Raw genomic sequence first — 16971 nt, 5'->3', positions numbered from 1 at the left:
CGCCTCGACCAGCTAAATATTTTGCCGGTGAGGTGGATTCTGCACCCCCTCTGCTCTTGTCATCAGTGGGACGTACTGCTTAAAATGTGGTTGTTGCCTTTCCTTGTCCCGAGGCCACAGCATGAATGGCTGTCCCTTCAGTCCACAGATGGTGAATCAACCACAGCACCTCTCCCTTGCAAGCAAAAAGCTAGCACCGCAAGAAGAGGTGTGACGAGAACGTTCCTCCATGATGTACTACCTTTCTTCTTGCAGGGATTCGTACATGAAAAGCTAGCACCATAGGGAGACCTGTGGATAGAACTTTCCTCCTTGAAGGGAGCCAGTGTGGTGTCGTGGTTAAAAGCGGTAGTCTCGTAATCTGGTGAACCGGGTTCGCTTCCCTGTTCCTCCACATGCAGCTGCTGGGTGACCTTGGGCCAGTCACACTTCTTTGAAGTCTCTCAGCCCCACTCACCTCACAGAGTGTTTGTTGTGGGGGAGGAAGGGAAAGGAGAATGTTAGCCGCTTTGAGACTCCTTCGGGTAGTGATAAAGTGGGATATCAAATCCAAACTGTTCAAACTCTTCTTCTACTAGCATTTTTCTTGTAGGAATTATTAGACATGATTCAGCAGCTGTCTTCTCATGTGGCCCATTCCATCCCTCCACCTTGTTCTGCTGCATGTAGTGTGTAGAGTATGGTTACCAGATTTTTTTCCAATGAATCTGGGGACACTTTTTTTTTTTTGAAGCTGAGTAGCAACAGGGAGTCAGCAGTGGGGATGGTGAGGCAAAAGACCCTGGCCCCAAGCATATATGCATATTGTATAAAGGTGCAAAGCCCTTTTTTGCACCCTGTGAAACATAAATGTGCAGTTTTTAAAAAACTGGGCAATGGCCAGCCGGCCGCAACTCCCAAGCCTCCCCTGATTGGTCAAAACAAAGAGGGAACAAAGGGGGCAGGAGATCTGTACCGCTGAGTGTCCCCAGTTCCCCTTCGGCAGTGGTGGCGGCAGCGGCAGTCAGCAGCCCGGAGCCAGCCTGGTAGCGCAGTTGGCTCTGGCTGGCTTCAGGAGCTGCTCGCTGTCATGTTGTCCGCTATTTTTCCTTGCCGGAAGTCCCCATATGATGTGTTGTGCACAAGACACATCATATGGGGACTTCTGGTGAGGAAAAATGGCAGGTGCCATGGCAGTGAGCAGCTCCTGAAGCCAGCCAGAGCCAACTGCGCTACCAGGCTGGCTCCGGGCTGCTGAGGCTGCCGCTGCCACGTTTCCCGGGGACAGATTTGCAAATCCGGGGACTGTCCCTGGGAACTGGGGATGTCTGGTAACCCTAGTGTAGAGCCAGACAAAGTTGGAATTGTCTTCTGTTGGATTGCATTTGTTGTTTGCTGGAAATTCGATCCCTCTAGGAACTGAACTGTTGCAACCAAAGGCCAGAGGCTTTGCATATTCCGCTCTCCCAATATTTTGCAGATATTACAGCTATTGTGGCAAAATATAGGGACGTAGGAAGCTGCCTGTGTCAGACTGGTCCATCTAGTTCAGTATTGTCTACGCTGACTGGCAGAGGATCTCCAGGGTGCCAGACGTCCAATATCTCAATATTTCCATCAAGATGGAGCAAGCTTGTTTTCTCATGCTCCGGAGGGTAGGACTCGAACCAACAGCTTCAAGTTCCAAGAAAGGAGATTCTAACTCAACATCAGGAAGAACTTTCTGACAGTAGAAGAGAAGCAGAGTTTGGATTTGATATCCCGCTTTATCACTACCCTAAGGAGTCTCAAAGCGGCTAACAATCTCCTTTCCCTTCCTCCCCCACAGCAAACACTCTGTGAGGTGAGTGGGGCTGAGAGACTTCAAAGAAGTGCGACTAGCCCAAGGTCACCCAGCAGCTGCATGTGGAGGAGCGGGGAAGCGAACCCGGTTCACCAGATTACGAGTCCACCACTCTTAACCACTACACCACATTGGCTCAGTAGGAGCTGTTCGGCAGTGAACGGTCTCCTTCGGAGGTTTTTTTGCAGAGGTTGGATGGCTGTCTGCCATGGATGCTTTAGCTGAGTTTCCTACATTGCAGGGGGTTGGACTAGATGACCCTCAGGGACCCTTCCAACTCTACAATGCTATGATTCTATGAGGTGCTGGAGATTGCTCCTGGGCCCTTCTGCAGGCAAGGCAGACACTCTACCCTGGTTCCTTAAGACACAGGAACACAGAAACTTGCCTTATCTCAAGCCAGACCATTGGCCTATCTCAGTATGGTCTACACTGACTGGCAGTGGCTGTCCAGTCTCTCCTAGTCCTACTTGGAGAAACCACTGGAGATTGAACCTGAGAACTTCGGCATGCCAGGCAGATGCTATGCCCTTGAGCTACGGCCCATCCTCAAAAAAAGGAGGAGAGGAGAGGAGGAGGAGGAGATGGAGGAGGAGGGATTGGCAGAGAGAATGATGACTTCATTCCCTCCTCGCCTCCCTTGGCTGTTGGCTCCTTGGGCCCGCTCTGCACTGTGCGTTGCCCTTGGCATGGAAAGCTGGCTGAGAGGTTGGCATGCCCAGGTTGTTGCCTCCCTCTTGCCCTCCGTGCCTGCTGGAATATCAGTTTCAACTTGAACGCGGACTAGTCTTTGCCCAGCCATGCCCTCCCTCCCGGGCATGTTCTTCAGCAAAGGAACATCATGTTGGGAGTGCTGAACTGCTGCGTGTGGTGGCGCCAAAGCTGTCCGGGCAGGATCGCTGAGCAGCCCCAGGTTAGCCGGGCATGGGCTTGGGAAGTCAAGTAACAGGTCCTGCCCTCCAACTGACCTTTGACCAGAGGTGGAGCAAAGACGGCCAGGAATCGAGCACCCACCACAGATGGGATGATGAAGAGTTGGGGTCTACTATTCTCAGCAAATTTTCAGACTGGGCTTTCCCCCCGCAAAGGGCCTTTTCAGTGGTGGCTCCTCACATGTGGAAATACAAGAGCCAGGCGCCACTATAATTTTGTGTCCAGAAGCGCTTTCCATCAGGCTGCGTGCTAAGCAAAGTGTAGAGGGGGAGCTGGCTTGGTACTGAAGCCATAATATATGCTGTTATGTACTGAGCTGAATCCTAAAACAATAGGATCCAGAATGCAGCAGTCTGATTGGTCCGCAGGAGCCACCCAATTCAGCTCCAGGTTGAAGTGAATCAGCGACCTGATTGGCCTGCAGGAGCAGCCAATCAGGTTCCTGGATGAAGTGAATCAGCAACCTGGTTGGCCTACTGGAGCAGCCCGGAATTAGCCAATCACGCGGGGACCATTGTGTAAATAATGTATATATAGCTAGATGTTTTGGGGAAAGTTTCATTCATTGCTACTACGAGCTGAATAAAGAGCATGAAATTCACACTCGACTGAGTAGATTTCATATGCATTGGGGGAAAATTGATTTTGTTGGTTAATCTTAGAAAGGTCGTGGCTATAGGGGCATTGCTAAGGGTGTGTGGCTAAAGAAATTATCAGGAAAGGTTATTAATTTATGTCAATACTGCGGCCCGTATTTTGTTAGCCCCAAAACGGAAAGCGAGGGAAGTCCCAACTAAAGAAGAATGACAACTTAAGCTGATGGAATATGCGCAGCTTGCGGACTTAACATATAGAATAAGAGAATGGGAAGAACATACGTTTAGAGAAGACTGGAAAATGTTTATTGAATATGTGGGGGGAAATTGTGTACACTTGAAAGCATTGGCAGCATTAAGATAAATTCAACAGTGTAAACAAGTTTTGATGGATGCAATAATGGAATACTGAATGGTTTGGTTTATGTAAAATATGCAGGGATTCATGGTATGTAAAATGAACCATGGAAAGAGAAGAAGGTAAGTCAATGATATTTTAATGGTATTTAAATGAATATTCTAAATTGTAAAACAGAATATATATATATATATATATATATATATATATATATATTCAGGAAAGTATTTCCTAGGTCAAACAAGAAGCCATCAGACTCATAACAACAGTTCTTCCACAATCTCTCCATTACTGACCATGCAAGGAATGCATTCAATGTGAATGCACCTGTCCCCAAGGCTGGAAGCTAAATTCCATCAATCACGTTTGCAGGAATGCCAGAAGCCTATAACCTTTTGTGGGGGGTGGCAGCGGCTGGTGTTGTTTCTGCATCCTGGAATGACTGGAGTGGTTTTACCGGACACGCTTCTTGGGCGTGTCAGTCACTTGCTCGGGATGTGTGAGGGAAAGTTGTGAAGGTGCTGCTAAGTCGGAGAAATGGGCAAAGGAGCTGGAAAGCAACAGAGAACGGAGGGAGAGAGGTTTTCCTCTCAAATGCAATTGGTTTTTAAAAACAACCCAATTATCTCTCAGCAGGGATGACAACATCATCAAAGGGCTGTGGCTCAGTGGTAGAACAGCTGCCTTGCAAGCAGGTCTCGAGTTCAAATCCCACTGGCATCGCCAGGTAGGGATGGAGAAGATTCCCTGTCTGAAATCTTGGAGAGCCACTGCCAGCTGATGTAGACAATACTATGTGCGTTGGGGTTTTTTAAGCACCCTATGACATACAGTGGTACCTCGGGTTACATACGCTTCAGGTTACAGACTCCACTAACCCAGAAATAATAGTGCTTCAGGTTAAGAACTTTGCTTCAGGATAAGAACAGAAATCGTGCTCCGGCAGCGCGGCAGCAGCAGGAGCCCCATTAGCTAAAGTGGTGCTTCAGGTTAAGAACAGTTTCAGGTTAAGAATGGACCTCCGGAACGAATTAAGTACTTAACCCAAGGTACCACTGTACTGTCACAAAAAGCTGGTGCCTGCCCCTCTCTCTGCCAAGGGCTGGCAAGAGCCCACGGGGTCCCAGGAACCCACCCAGGATCTGTGTCCCTTTGGAGAATGGAAGAAATGGCGGAGACTGTTGTGGCTTTAAGAAATATGGTTTGTTCACCAATTGTATGGGAAATGCATCCGGAAGACAAATATGTATCAAAAATATTGTGATCTGACATGGTTACCCTTCCTGCCTCTGTTCCTTCCCTCTCCCTGTCTCTTGTTTAAGTTCTTTGATGGCATGAGAACGGCAGTCTCTAATGAACTAGTCCAGGCATCCCCAAACTCAGCCCTCCAGATGTTTTGGGACTACAGTTCCCATCATCCTTGACCACTGGTCCTGCCAGCTAGGGATACTGGGAGTTGTAGTCCCAAAACATCTGGAGGGCCGAGTTTGGGGATGCCTGTACTAGTCATTTGGGAGGAAGTGATAGTAATGCGTACCTTCTCTGAGTATCTTCTTTGATGTTCGAGAAAGTGAGGCATTGGGAGGGGGTGGCCAGTGAATGATCTGCATGTAGCCAGTAATGAATGATCTGCACAGTTGGGCAAGCCACACAGGCTGGCTAGCTATAAATCGGATGGTTGTGGGAAGAATTTCTGAGAAGCTCCTACATGGACTGATCGGCCATGGGGCCGTGCAAACTGAGGCTACCTGGGGGAATCACTTCTCTGCTTCTTGCGGGCTTCCAAGTGGCAGATTGAAGTGCTTGTTTGGTATGAGGTCCAGTGCTGAGGGCCTTCTGGCGGTTCCCTCGCTGTGAGAAGCCAAGTTACAGGGAACCAGGCAAAGAGCCTTCTCGGTGGTGGCGCCCGTCCTGTGGAACGCCCTCCCATCAGATGTCAAAGAGAAAAACAACTACCAGACTTTTAGAAGACATCTGAAGGCAGCCCTGTTTAGGGAAGCTTTTAATGTTTAATAGGTTATTGTATTTTAATATTCTGTTGGAAGCTGCCCAGAGTGTCTGGGGAAACCCAGCTAGATGGGCAGGGTATAAATAAATTATTATTATTATTATTATTATTATTATTATTATTATTATTATTATTATTATTGCTGTTTAGAATAAAACCTTTAACCTTCTCGCTCACTTGTGTTTTGTATTACTTCCGAATCTCATTTTAAAAGAACCGCCTTGCATTTAGCAGGAGACCTATTTACACCTGCATGGAGGGAGCAGCCTGCAGCTAGCGTCCTCCAAAGATGGATCACTGCCCCTTCTTCCTGCTTCTTCTTCCCAGAAACCCTTTCCCTCTCCCCTCAAACATACAGCCACATCACCCTGGGAACATCACAGTCCCCAATGGCCCGTCAACACCTTTTGTCTTGCTAACAGGTTTGCTCTTCAGCCAGCCAGCCAGGCTGGTTTGCATAAGCCAGCCCAGGAATTCCCTGTTTGGCACAGTTCTGCTCTTTAATCCATATCCCAACTGATCAAAACCCTGGCATTTGTTAATTTCTAGGGTTCAGGGAGATTCCCTCCCCTCTTTAAATCTGTAACACCATACATATATCCAGCGCTTTTAAAAGAAAAAGAAAATGTTGCCATTGCTCCCCCTGAAGTTGTTATAGAAGGTGCCACACTTTTAACATTTGGAAAGAAAAGGCGCTGGTTCTGTGCATCCTTGAGTACGCCCAGGGAAAAAAGCACTGCGTACAGGATATCTAAAGTATTCTTCCTGTGTTCCTCGTTGCCAACGCCTGCATGCCAAACGACAAAGCTTTACAGATGCCTGATTATCGTCTTCCAAAGCAACTGCTCTATTCCAAACTTAAAAATGGAAAGCGTAATGCTGGTGGTCAACAAAAGAGGTTTAAAGACTCTCTCAGGGCAAATCTAAAAAAATGTAGAATGAACACTGACAACTGGGAAACACTGGCCTGCGAACGCTCCAGTTGGAGAACAGCTTTTACCAAAGGTGTCATGGGCTTTGAAGACACTCGAACTCAGGACACAAGGGAGAAACGTGCAAGGAGGAAGGCAAGCTTGGCAAATCTACACTGTGATCAACTTCTGCCCGGAAACCTATGCCCCCATTGTGGAAGGACGTGTTGATCCAGAATTGGCCTCCACAGTCACTTACGGACTCATTGTTTAAACCATGTTTATGGAAGACAATCTTACTCGGCTACGAGTGATCGCCAAAGAAGAAGAAGAAGACCCCAGGAGAAAGCCACTGACTAAGGCTAAGAGAGGAAGAGACTTTGGGCTTCTCCACATGTTCTGCATATTGAGCATTTATCCTGAACCGGTTGCACAAAGCTTACGCAGAGGTTGCAATTAATTCTGTCCCTTCTTTATTGAGCATTCGCCCCAATTTGTTTGTGAGAAGTTTATACAATAACAACATCCATCCATTCAGAGACCTGGTCTGAATAAAGATAATGGATTCTTGTCTCATTACACAGGCTAAAGCTGTTTTTGGTCATCTGCATACTATCCCTTGCTTTTTCCTGTAGGACTAATTGCAGTCATTAACAGTCGTTAGCAGGTTTATCATACCCATCTCCTACTACCCTCCTGAGAAAAACCCCACCCACCCCACCCTCCCACTATATATAAGGGTCTGGTGACTTCTGTTTCAGTGTATCTGAAGAAGTGTGCATGCACACAAAGGCTTATACCCAAAACAAACTTAGTTTGTCTCTAAGGTGCTACTGAACAATTTCTTTCAACATCCATCCAGATTTGCTTGCACAGAGGTTATATGTCTCCCCGTTGATTCATTGTTTATCCCACACTTTATAGTGCATCTCCATCTTAGGTAAAGAGGTAAAGAGACCCCAGACCATTAAGTCCAGTTGCGGACGACTCTGGGGTTGTGGCACTCATCTCGCTTTACTGGCCGAGGGAGCCGGCGTACAGCTTCTGGGTCATGTGGCCATCATGACTAAGCCGCTTCTGGCGAACCAGAGCAGCGCACAGAAACGCCGTTTACCTTCCCGCCGGAGCAGTACCTATTTATCTACTTGCATTTCGACGTGCTTTTGAACTGCTAGGTTGGCAGGAGCAGGGACCCAGCAACGGGAGCTCACCCCATCGCAGGGATTCGAACCGCCAACCTTCTGATCGGCAAGTCCTAGGCTCTGTGGTTTAACCCACAGCGCCACCTGCGTTCCTTACTGAACTGCAAGAAGAGTCCACGCTTACCTTTGCTCTTGGTTTTCTAGGTCTGTGCCCAAGCGCCCCTCCCTGGCACTTTCCCCATGAAAACACACCCTCTGCTGCTGAAAACAATTCCGTAGAAAACCCAAACTGCCATTGAAGCATGGATTTTCCCTGGGGAAGTAGCAGGGGGAAATGAAAGCGCTCAGAAAAGGACCAGGAAAGTGTGGATCTGTGCCTAGAATAATTAAGCGTGGTTGAGCCCTTGGTGTTCCTGTGGCTCCATCCCTGCAGGGACATAGTCCATCATTATGCGAAATGCCCTCCACCCCCCCAAAAAGACCACCCAGTATGGCAGAAAGGAGGCAACTAAATATAGCTCTAGAAAAGATCAGCAGGTGTTTGGGAACAGTCTGGCCGTCCAGATGATTTGCATGAACCTTAAGGCAGCCAAGAGATACAGCTTATCATTTGAAAAGCCGCTTGGATTATTTGTGGTGCATTGAGAGCGCCCTCTGGTGCTCTCAGATACGAACAACTCTCAGTCTACACAACAAGGGTCTGGAAGCAAAGCCTTAAGGCAGGTATAGGCAAACTCGGCCCTCCAGCTGTTTTGGGACTACAACTCCCATCATCCCTGACCACTGGTCCTGTTAGCTAGGTCCTGTTAGTAATCCCAAAACAGCTGGAGGGCTGAGTTTGCCTGTGCCTGCCTTAAGAGGAACAGTTGAGAGAGCTGGGTTTGTTTAGCCTGGAAAAGAGGAGAGGAGAGAGCCTATATATCTATATATATAGGGCTGTCATACAGAAGATGGAGGAAGGTTGCTTTCTCCTGCTCTGGATTCGAACCCATGGCTTCAAGTTACAAGAAAAGAGGTTCTGAGTAAACTTTCTGATGGTAAGAACTGTTTGACAATGGAATGGTCTCCCTTGGGAGTTTGTGGACTCCCCTTCCTTGGAGTTTTAAAAGCAGGGGTTGGAAAACTGTCTGGCATGGATTGCACGGGGTTGGACTAGATGGCCTTTGGGAATCCTTTCGATTCTACAATTCTAGGATTCTATGACAAGCTAAAAAAAGGTAAAGGTAAAGGATCCCTGATAGTTAAGTTCAGTCACGGACGACTCTGGGGTTGCGGCGCTCACCTTGCTCTACAGGCCGAGGGAGCCAGCGTTTTCCGCAGACAGTTTTTCCGGGTCATGTGGCCAGCATGACTAATCCACTTCTGGCGAAACCAGAGCAGTGCATGGAAACACCGTTTACCTTCCCACCAGAGTGGTACCTATTTATCTACTTGCACTTTGACGTGCTTTCGAACTGCTAGGTTGGCAGGAGCAGGGACCGAGCAATGGGAGCTCACGCCGTTGCGGGGATTCGAACCGCCAACCTTCTGTTCGGCAAGCCCAAGAGGCTCAGTGATTTAGACCACAACTGGAGAAAGAATATTAGGGAGAAATGAAGTCCTCCCCTTTAATTTCACAGACGTTTCTGCCCTTGCTGGACTCTGGTTCTGCATGCTCAGGACCCTCATCTGCAACAGCTGATGCACATTTTCTATACTGTAATGGTACCATTTTTGCAGTTTGCATTTACTTATTTGGATGATGCCTGAGTTATCTTTTGGGGAAAGCTCTCCCAAGGCAGCATATGGTCAGCAAGTCATCTGTTTGAGGGAACCAGTGTGCGGCCGGACTTGTCCTGCTCTCCTGGGGTGGATAATGTCCTGGATCTGATCTGGGGTGGTGGAAGGGAGGGATGAATGCTATGGAGAAGGGATTGCTCTTCAACCAGAACCACTCCTGACATCAGCTGTAACTTTTAAGAACCGTAGCCTGAGTTTGAGCTTGCTTTCCCCTCCTCCCGCCCACACATTTTTCCTTGTGTGCCATGTCTGTTTCAGATTGTGAGCCGTATTAGTACTGATTTTTGAGTGATGAGTTCCTGTCGAGTGGAAATAAAGACACACGACACAATTATTAAGGTCAATGGGCTAAAAAAGGCCACAACTTTATTGGTTACAGGTGATGAGCGGTATTGGCTTAGGCATTGGTCCTCACCGACTATTTCCAACTCCAGCCCATCTGCTTGAAGTCCGGGAAGGGTTAACCACCAGTAGGGGGAGTCCTGCTGATGCACATCAACTAGGAACTCCCCCGGGGTCACCGCTAGGGGGCGTGCCGTAGGCCCTCACCTCCCTAGGCTTCGGACAGGGCCACGCCCCCCGGAATCCTTTAACGGACTACCCTTCAATATGCGGGGCAGGTGATGGCGCTACCTCCCCTCTTCCATCTACAGAACAATACCAATGCCTAACCGCCAATACCAAGAAAGTTGTGACAATTTGCTACGAGGCAGGCGAAAACCAAGTGGCTGGTGCCAATTTGCCAAGTGGAAAAATTCCTACCAGGTCCCTCAACGGCGACCAACCAAGGTCCATAGCAAGGTCAAGGAATGAAAACCTTAAAGGGTGGGACGGTGGGAAAAGCAGGAACACCTGGCAGGCGGCAAAAGAGGGAGATCCCCGGCCGCACCTGCGTTTAAATTGGGCAGGCCACGCCCACACAGCCAGCTGATTAGCTGATTAGCTGATCAGCTGATTAGCGGTCGGGGATTCCCCAATCGTGCAGGGGCTGGGCTGCAGCCCTGCACACATGGTGGGGCCGTAAAGCCCGCAATCCCACCTCCTCTGCAGGGCGGAAGAGGCTTTGTAAGCTACCCTGGCAGCTTTTGGGGCTCAAGGTGGGCAGTGGTATAAATGTTACAATAGAAAAAATTTAAATCAATGGGGCGGGGGAACACACACACACCATAACTACTGAGAACAAGAAAAGACAAACAAAACAGGCAGCTTCCAAACCACACACAAAAAGCCTGTTATCTGCCGCACCTCGGGATTTGACTTACTTCACTGAGATGGAGAAATCCCCCGGGCTGCTCTCACTTTCCCGGATAAGGAAAGCTCCCTGGAAATTACGTTTCAAGAGAACGTCCTCAGCTGCTTGCCTGGACAGCTTTCCGGAATACCACCTGGGAGAGAGAGCCAAGAAAAGAGGTGATTGGTGATAGGCTGGCAAGAGTAATAATAAATAATAATTTAAAAAAAATTTATTTATACCCCGCCATCCCCGGTCAGAGCCAGGCTCAAGGCAGCTAACACCAATAAAATCACAGTAAATAGGGGATATAATAATAAATAATAAATAAATAGGGGAAAAAGAAAACCAATTTAAAATACAGGTTAAAATGCAGTTTAAAATGCAGCCTCATTTTAAAAGTAGCTGATAAATCAAGACCATAAGGGGAGGGAAACATAAGGGTCAGACTGAGTCCAAACCAAAGGCCAGACGGAACAGCTCTGTCTTGCGGGCCCTGCAGAAAGATGTCAGGTCCCGCAGGGCCCTGGTCTCTTGTGACAGAGTGTTCCACCAAGTCGGGGCCAGTACTGAAAAGGCCCTGGCCCTAGTTGAGACCAATCTAACAACCTTGCGACTTGGGACCTCCAAAATGTTGCCATTTGTGGATGTTAAGGTCCTCTGCAGGGCATACCAGGAGAGGAGGTCCCCGTAGGTACGTGGGTTCTAGGCCGCATAGAGTAGAGGGCCAAAGAGTTGAGACCATTATTTCCCCCCGCATCAGGAGCTCTGACATCAGCTGCCACAGTGTCAAGGCCATGGACAAACTCTCCTAGTTTGAATCCGTAATCTCCAGTAACAGAAAGGGATGGGGGACAAGCAGGAGGCAGAGCGGAATATTGCAAGCCAAGCTGTCTTTGGAATAATGTGAAGAACGGGATCTCCAAGGAAGTGCTCCATGGGTCGCTGGCTTCAGGCACTGGGCCTGCTGGTAGACCGACTCTGCGTTACAAAGACGTCTGGAAATATGACAGGTTGGCAACCAGGGCCGTCTTAAGCGTACCCGGCGCCATGGTGCAAAGCTCCCTCTGGCACGCCCCCCCTTTCCCAGAGATTTTTTAGGGAGGGCAGCGCTGCTGGGCAGTGGCTAGAAAGTGGCTCCCCTGGCGGGGGAGAGGCAGAGGCTGGACGAGGTGCCTCCTGCTCAGCTGGCTGCTCCATGCCACGGTGGGCATGGCAGACGGAGGCTCTGGGTGCAGCGCTGCTTCATGGCATGGCAGAGGCAGGTGAGGGCAGCGAGCTGATGCCACGAGGTGCCACGTCCAGCCTCCACCTCTTCCCTGGTGCCCTCCAGAACTTGGCGCCCTGGTGCCCTGCGCCACTAGCCTCTATGGGTAAGATGGCCCTGTTGGCAGCATCAACCCGCTGTGCGGGAATCCCTGGAGACCGACAGGCCGTGCACCCACAGCAGTGACCACAGGAGGAATGACCGCTGGGAGGAGCGCAGAGAGTACAACCGGACACCTTCACCTGCCCCAGATGCAACAAAACATGTCTCTCCTGTATTGGTCTCGACAGCCATAGCTGGTGCTGTGGGACTTGCTTCTGAGTAAAATTCTTAGGATTGCAGTAAGGCTGCATAGTTTTTACCCAGTGACCTGGGAATCATATGCTAGTTCACCTGGAAGTGAGACGCAAGGGTTTGGCCTTGGTGTTGGGGGGGGGGCAGAGACAGAACAGCAATTGCGTTAGTGTACCTCCAAGCCTGCCCTCCAACCACCTCCCTGACTGAGCTGGTGGAAGCGGTCTCTGGTGCGGTGTCAGGGAATCCCAGGACACTTAGTTCTGGGGCACCTCAAAATCCGTGTCGATGTTGCCTTGTCTGGGCCGGCTCAGGACCTCATGGCTTCATAGAAAAATCTGGCCACCAGGACAACCATGGGGCCGTTGCAATACACTGAGGACCCAACACATACTGTGGGTTGCACCCTAGATCTGGTTTTCTTTACAGAGGAGATTGGGAAGAACACTAGTCATCACCCTTTGAGAGGAAGGGTGGGATAGAAATGGGGTAAGATAAAATCAATAACAGACCCAAGCAATTACCTGTATTTTTGGACTCTCTTAAGGAGGGCATGGCTAGGGGTTGACCTTATTGTTGTGGCTGTGGGTGGTTGTCATTGTGAGTCCCTGAACTGGCCGTTAGGATTGCCAACTGATTGGGAAACAACCACCACCACAATAATTGCAGCGAAGCAACACACTCAGTTCTGGTCTGCTCTGGGGCTTTCAACCAAGAGTCTGATCTTCTGAAATCCAGGAGCCGGGGCACAGAAGTGAAATGTACCAACTTTTTGTTTGTTTCGAAATAAAATCAATCACCATAAAGTAAATGCCAAGGCAAATAGAAGGGGAAGAAATGGAGGCAGTGAGAGATTTTACTTTCTTGGGCTCCATGATCACTGCAGATGGTGACAGCAGCCACGAAATTAAAAGACACCTGCTGCTTGGGAGAAAGGCGATGGCAAACCTAGACAGCATCTTAAAAAGCAGAGACATCACCTTGCCGACAAAGGTCTGTATAGTTAAAGCTATGGTTTTCCCAGTAGTGATGTATGGAAGTGAAAGCTGGACCATAAAGAAGGCTGATTGCCAAAGAATTGATGCTTTTGAATTCTGGTGCTGGAGGAGACTCTTGAGAGTCCCATGGACTGCAAGAAGATCAAACCTGTCCATTCTGAAGGAAATCAGCCCTGAATGCTCACTGGAAGGACAGATCCTGAAGCTGAGGCTCCAGTACTTTGGCCTCCTCATGAGAAGAGAAGACTCCCCGGAAAAGACCCTGATGTTGGGAAAGATGGAGGGCACAAGGAGAAGGGGACGACAGAGGACGAGATGGTTGGACAATGTTCTCGAAGCTACTATCATGAGTTTGACCAAACTGTGGGAGGCAGTGGAAGACAGGAGTGCCTGGTGAGCTCTGGTCCATGGGGTCACGAAGAGTCGGACACAACTAAACGACTAAACAACAACAGCAACAACAAATGCCAAGGCTGTATCTACACTAGGCAATCTGTAACTTTAAGCAAGGTGTCCTTGGAAACTAGTGTAGGATGGGATGGGGGGGGGGGAGAAAATTTATCCAGTGTGAATGCATTTGCTTACTTGTTTGTTCCAGAGAAATACAACGTCCACCCACAAGCTAATGTGTTTTGCATCTTGTTCATTCATTGCCCTGCCTTCTTCCCCCCTTCCAAGTGCTGATTTATTGTGGATTCGTGAAAGAAGAACACTTGTGGCAGGTGCAAAATGCAATTGTCAAATGCGATGGGGCAATGTTCAGGGCAAAACCCTGTGGCCCGCCAGATTTTGTTGCTGGGCTACAACTCCCACCATCCCTGAGTATCGGCCATGCAGGATGGGGCCAATAGGAACTGGGAGTCCAGCAATGTCTGGAGGGTCCATAACTTCCCCACCCCCACCTTAAATCTTCTCAATCTTCACCAGTTGGATGGTATTGGTGTGTCTGGCTGTTGTTAAATGCGCAGCAGCCTTTGGGCCACTGGGACAGGGCTGGTCTGGGTTAAGCTGTGCTGAGTTCAGGGCTTCCCAGGAGGAAAGACATCTGGGTTTGTTTTCCTGGCAAGGTTACCGTACTTTTAAAAGACTAAGCGATCCATAAAGGCTTTTAAACAAATCAAGGAAAGGAACAAGCTGGTGCTGCTTACGGGTGAGGTTTCATTTTGATGTAGTTTTTGGGGATGAATCCTTCAGTGCCAAAGAGTTCTGCTTTGTACCAGTTCAGGTCATCTTCCATGTTCAGGATCTGTGGAATCCAAAAGAGTGAAAAAGGAGCAGCTGTTAGCTTGAAGGCAGTGCTGGATTTACTGGTACGTATAAGCTAAACAAGCTATAGCTTAGGGTCCCACTCTCTTGGGGGCCCCCCAAAAAATTATACTGAAAGAAAGAAATACCGTCTTTCACACTCACTAAGTGTAACAGGGTACAAAGGTCTGCTGTCCCAATAAACAGTGTGGACTACTATGGTGATATTGATATTACAGTGGTGCCCTGCAAGACGAACGCCTCGCAAGACGGAAAACCCGCTAGACGAAAGGGTTTTCCGTTTTGGAGGCGCTTCGCAAAACGAATTTCCCTATGGGCTTGCTTCGCAAGACGAAATGTCTTGCGAGTTCCTGCGGGTTTTTCCCCCTCCCCCCCTTTTCCTAAGCCGCTAAGCCGCTTAACAGCTGATCCGCTAAAAGCCGCTAAACCGCTAATAGCGCTAATCCGCTAAGCTGTCAATGTGCTTGCTTCGCAAGACGAAAAAACCGCTAGACGAAGAGACTCGCGGAACGGATTAATTTCGTCTTGCGAGGCACCACTGTATATTTAAAAAATGCATTGTATTAACTACAATTGCATTGTACAGGTTATAACACTTAATTTCATATTCATAAAGCTATTTATAATTATTAGTAGTTTGCATCATATATACTGACTGAGCTATCCTTGATGGCCTGCACAAAGTCTCTCTCCCCTCACAGTCTAAGTCACCCAGCATGCAACCTAGCTGAGTGGGGATTTCAACCCTGTTCTACCACCCTAACCACTACACCACACTGCCCCTCTGTAGGACAGCATTTGGGCTCTTTCTTTAGAACTGGAGAACCTGAGTAGTTTATGTATACATATACGCCTAACCTGCACCCTTGAAACATCAGGTGCCCCATTTGCTTTTCTGGCTGATTCCCCCCACTCACTCACCCCTCCCCACATTATTGTGAAAAGCGGTTCTCAGCTGCGAAAACAGGAACTGAGATTTCTCTGGGGGACTCTCTCGGCACCGAAAGAATTCCCCGGGTGACCAGCAGAGCAGAGTGGGCTGCAGGCAAGTTGATGCAAAGCAGGAAGGAGCCATCAGGGCCGTGAGAACATTTGGGCTGTAGAGCTAGAAGGGACCCGAGGGTCATCTAGTCCAACCCAGGAATCTCAGCTAAAACATCCATGATAGATGGCCACCCAAGCGCTCCTCAAAAACCCCTCCAAGGAAAGAGAGTCCACAACCTCCTGAGGGAGATGGTTTTGCTACTCAAAAGCTCTAAGTTCTTCCTGAAGTTTAATCAGAATCTTCTCTCTTGTAACTTGAAGCCATTGATTCGAGTCGTACTCTTCAGAGAGGGAGAAAATAAGCTTGCTCCATCGTCCTTGAGATGTTTGAAGATGGCTCTCATATCTCCTCTCGGTCTCCTCTTTTCCAGGCTAAACATACCCAGCTCCTTCAACCGTTCCTCATCAGGCTTAGTTTCCAGACCCTTGATCATTTTGGTCGCCCTCCTCTGCACCCGTTGCAACTTGTCAACATCCTTCTTAAACTGCGGCACCCGCTGGAGTTCCTGGATCAGCTTCAAGGGCAGCCCCGCGTAGAGCGAATTACAATAATCAAGCCTGGAGGTGACCGTCCCGTGGATCACAGTGGCCAGATCAGGGCGAGAAAGGTGAGTGACCAACTGCTTAATACGGCGGAGATGGAAAAATGCCACCTTTGCTGTGGCTGCAACCTGGGCCTCCATGGAAAGGTTGAAGCTATTAGTTTGAGTCCTACCCTCTGGAGTAGGAGAAAAGAAGCTTGTTCCTTCTTCCACGTGACAGCCCTTCAGGTATTTGAAGATGGCCATCTCCTCTCAGTCTCCTCTTTTCCAGGCTAAACATACCCAGCTCCTTCAAGCACTTCTCATAAGGCTTAGTTTCCAGACCCTTGATCATCTTGGGTTGCCCTCCTCTGCACACATTCCAGCTTGTCAATAGCCTTCTAAAATTGTGGCATCCAGAATTGGACAAAGTATTCTAGGTGTGGTCTTAAAGGTAAAGGGACCCCTGACCATTAGGTCCAGTTGCGGACGACTCTGGGGTTGCGGCGCTCATCTTGCTTTATTGGCCGAGGGAGCCGGCGTACAGCTTCCAGGTCACGTGGTCAGCATGACTAAGCCACTTCTGGCGAACCAGAGCAGCGCACAGAAACGCTGTTTACCTTGCCGCCAGAGTGGTACCTATTTATCTACTTGCACTTTGACGTGTTTTCGAACTGCTAGGTTGGCAGGAGCAGGGACCGAGCAACGGGAGCTCACCCCGTTGCAGGGATTCGAACCGCTGACCTTCTGATCGGCAAGTCCCAGGCTCTGTGGTTTAACCCACAGCGCCACCCACACCCC

The 16971-nt window shown here is 49.0% G+C and overlaps 1 protein-coding gene across 3 annotated transcripts in view; it reads right to left on the bottom strand.

The window, feature by feature from the left end:
* The window catches only part of GRAP (GRB2 related adaptor protein), a 34795-nt gene that overhangs the window by 11013 nt on the left and 6811 nt on the right, over positions 1-16971 (bottom strand). For all 3 annotated transcript variants that reach the window (XM_081840072.1, XM_081840073.1, XM_081840074.1), the window contains 2 exons: positions 14488-14585; positions 10812-10934 (listed from right to left, as the gene is read on the bottom strand). In XM_081840072.1, the coding sequence (XP_081696198.1) occupies positions 10812-10934; positions 14488-14585 (221 nt within the window). The remainder of the gene's footprint in view (positions 1-10811; positions 10935-14487; positions 14586-16971) is intronic.

Source organism: Podarcis erhardii, assembly GCF_964252035.2.
Source record: "Podarcis erhardii genome assembly, chromosome: 14".
Taxonomy (NCBI): Eukaryota; Metazoa; Chordata; class Lepidosauria; order Squamata; family Lacertidae; genus Podarcis; species Podarcis erhardii.
Note: the sequence above shows the minus strand (reverse complement) of the source record. Positions and strands in the feature narration are given on the sequence as shown.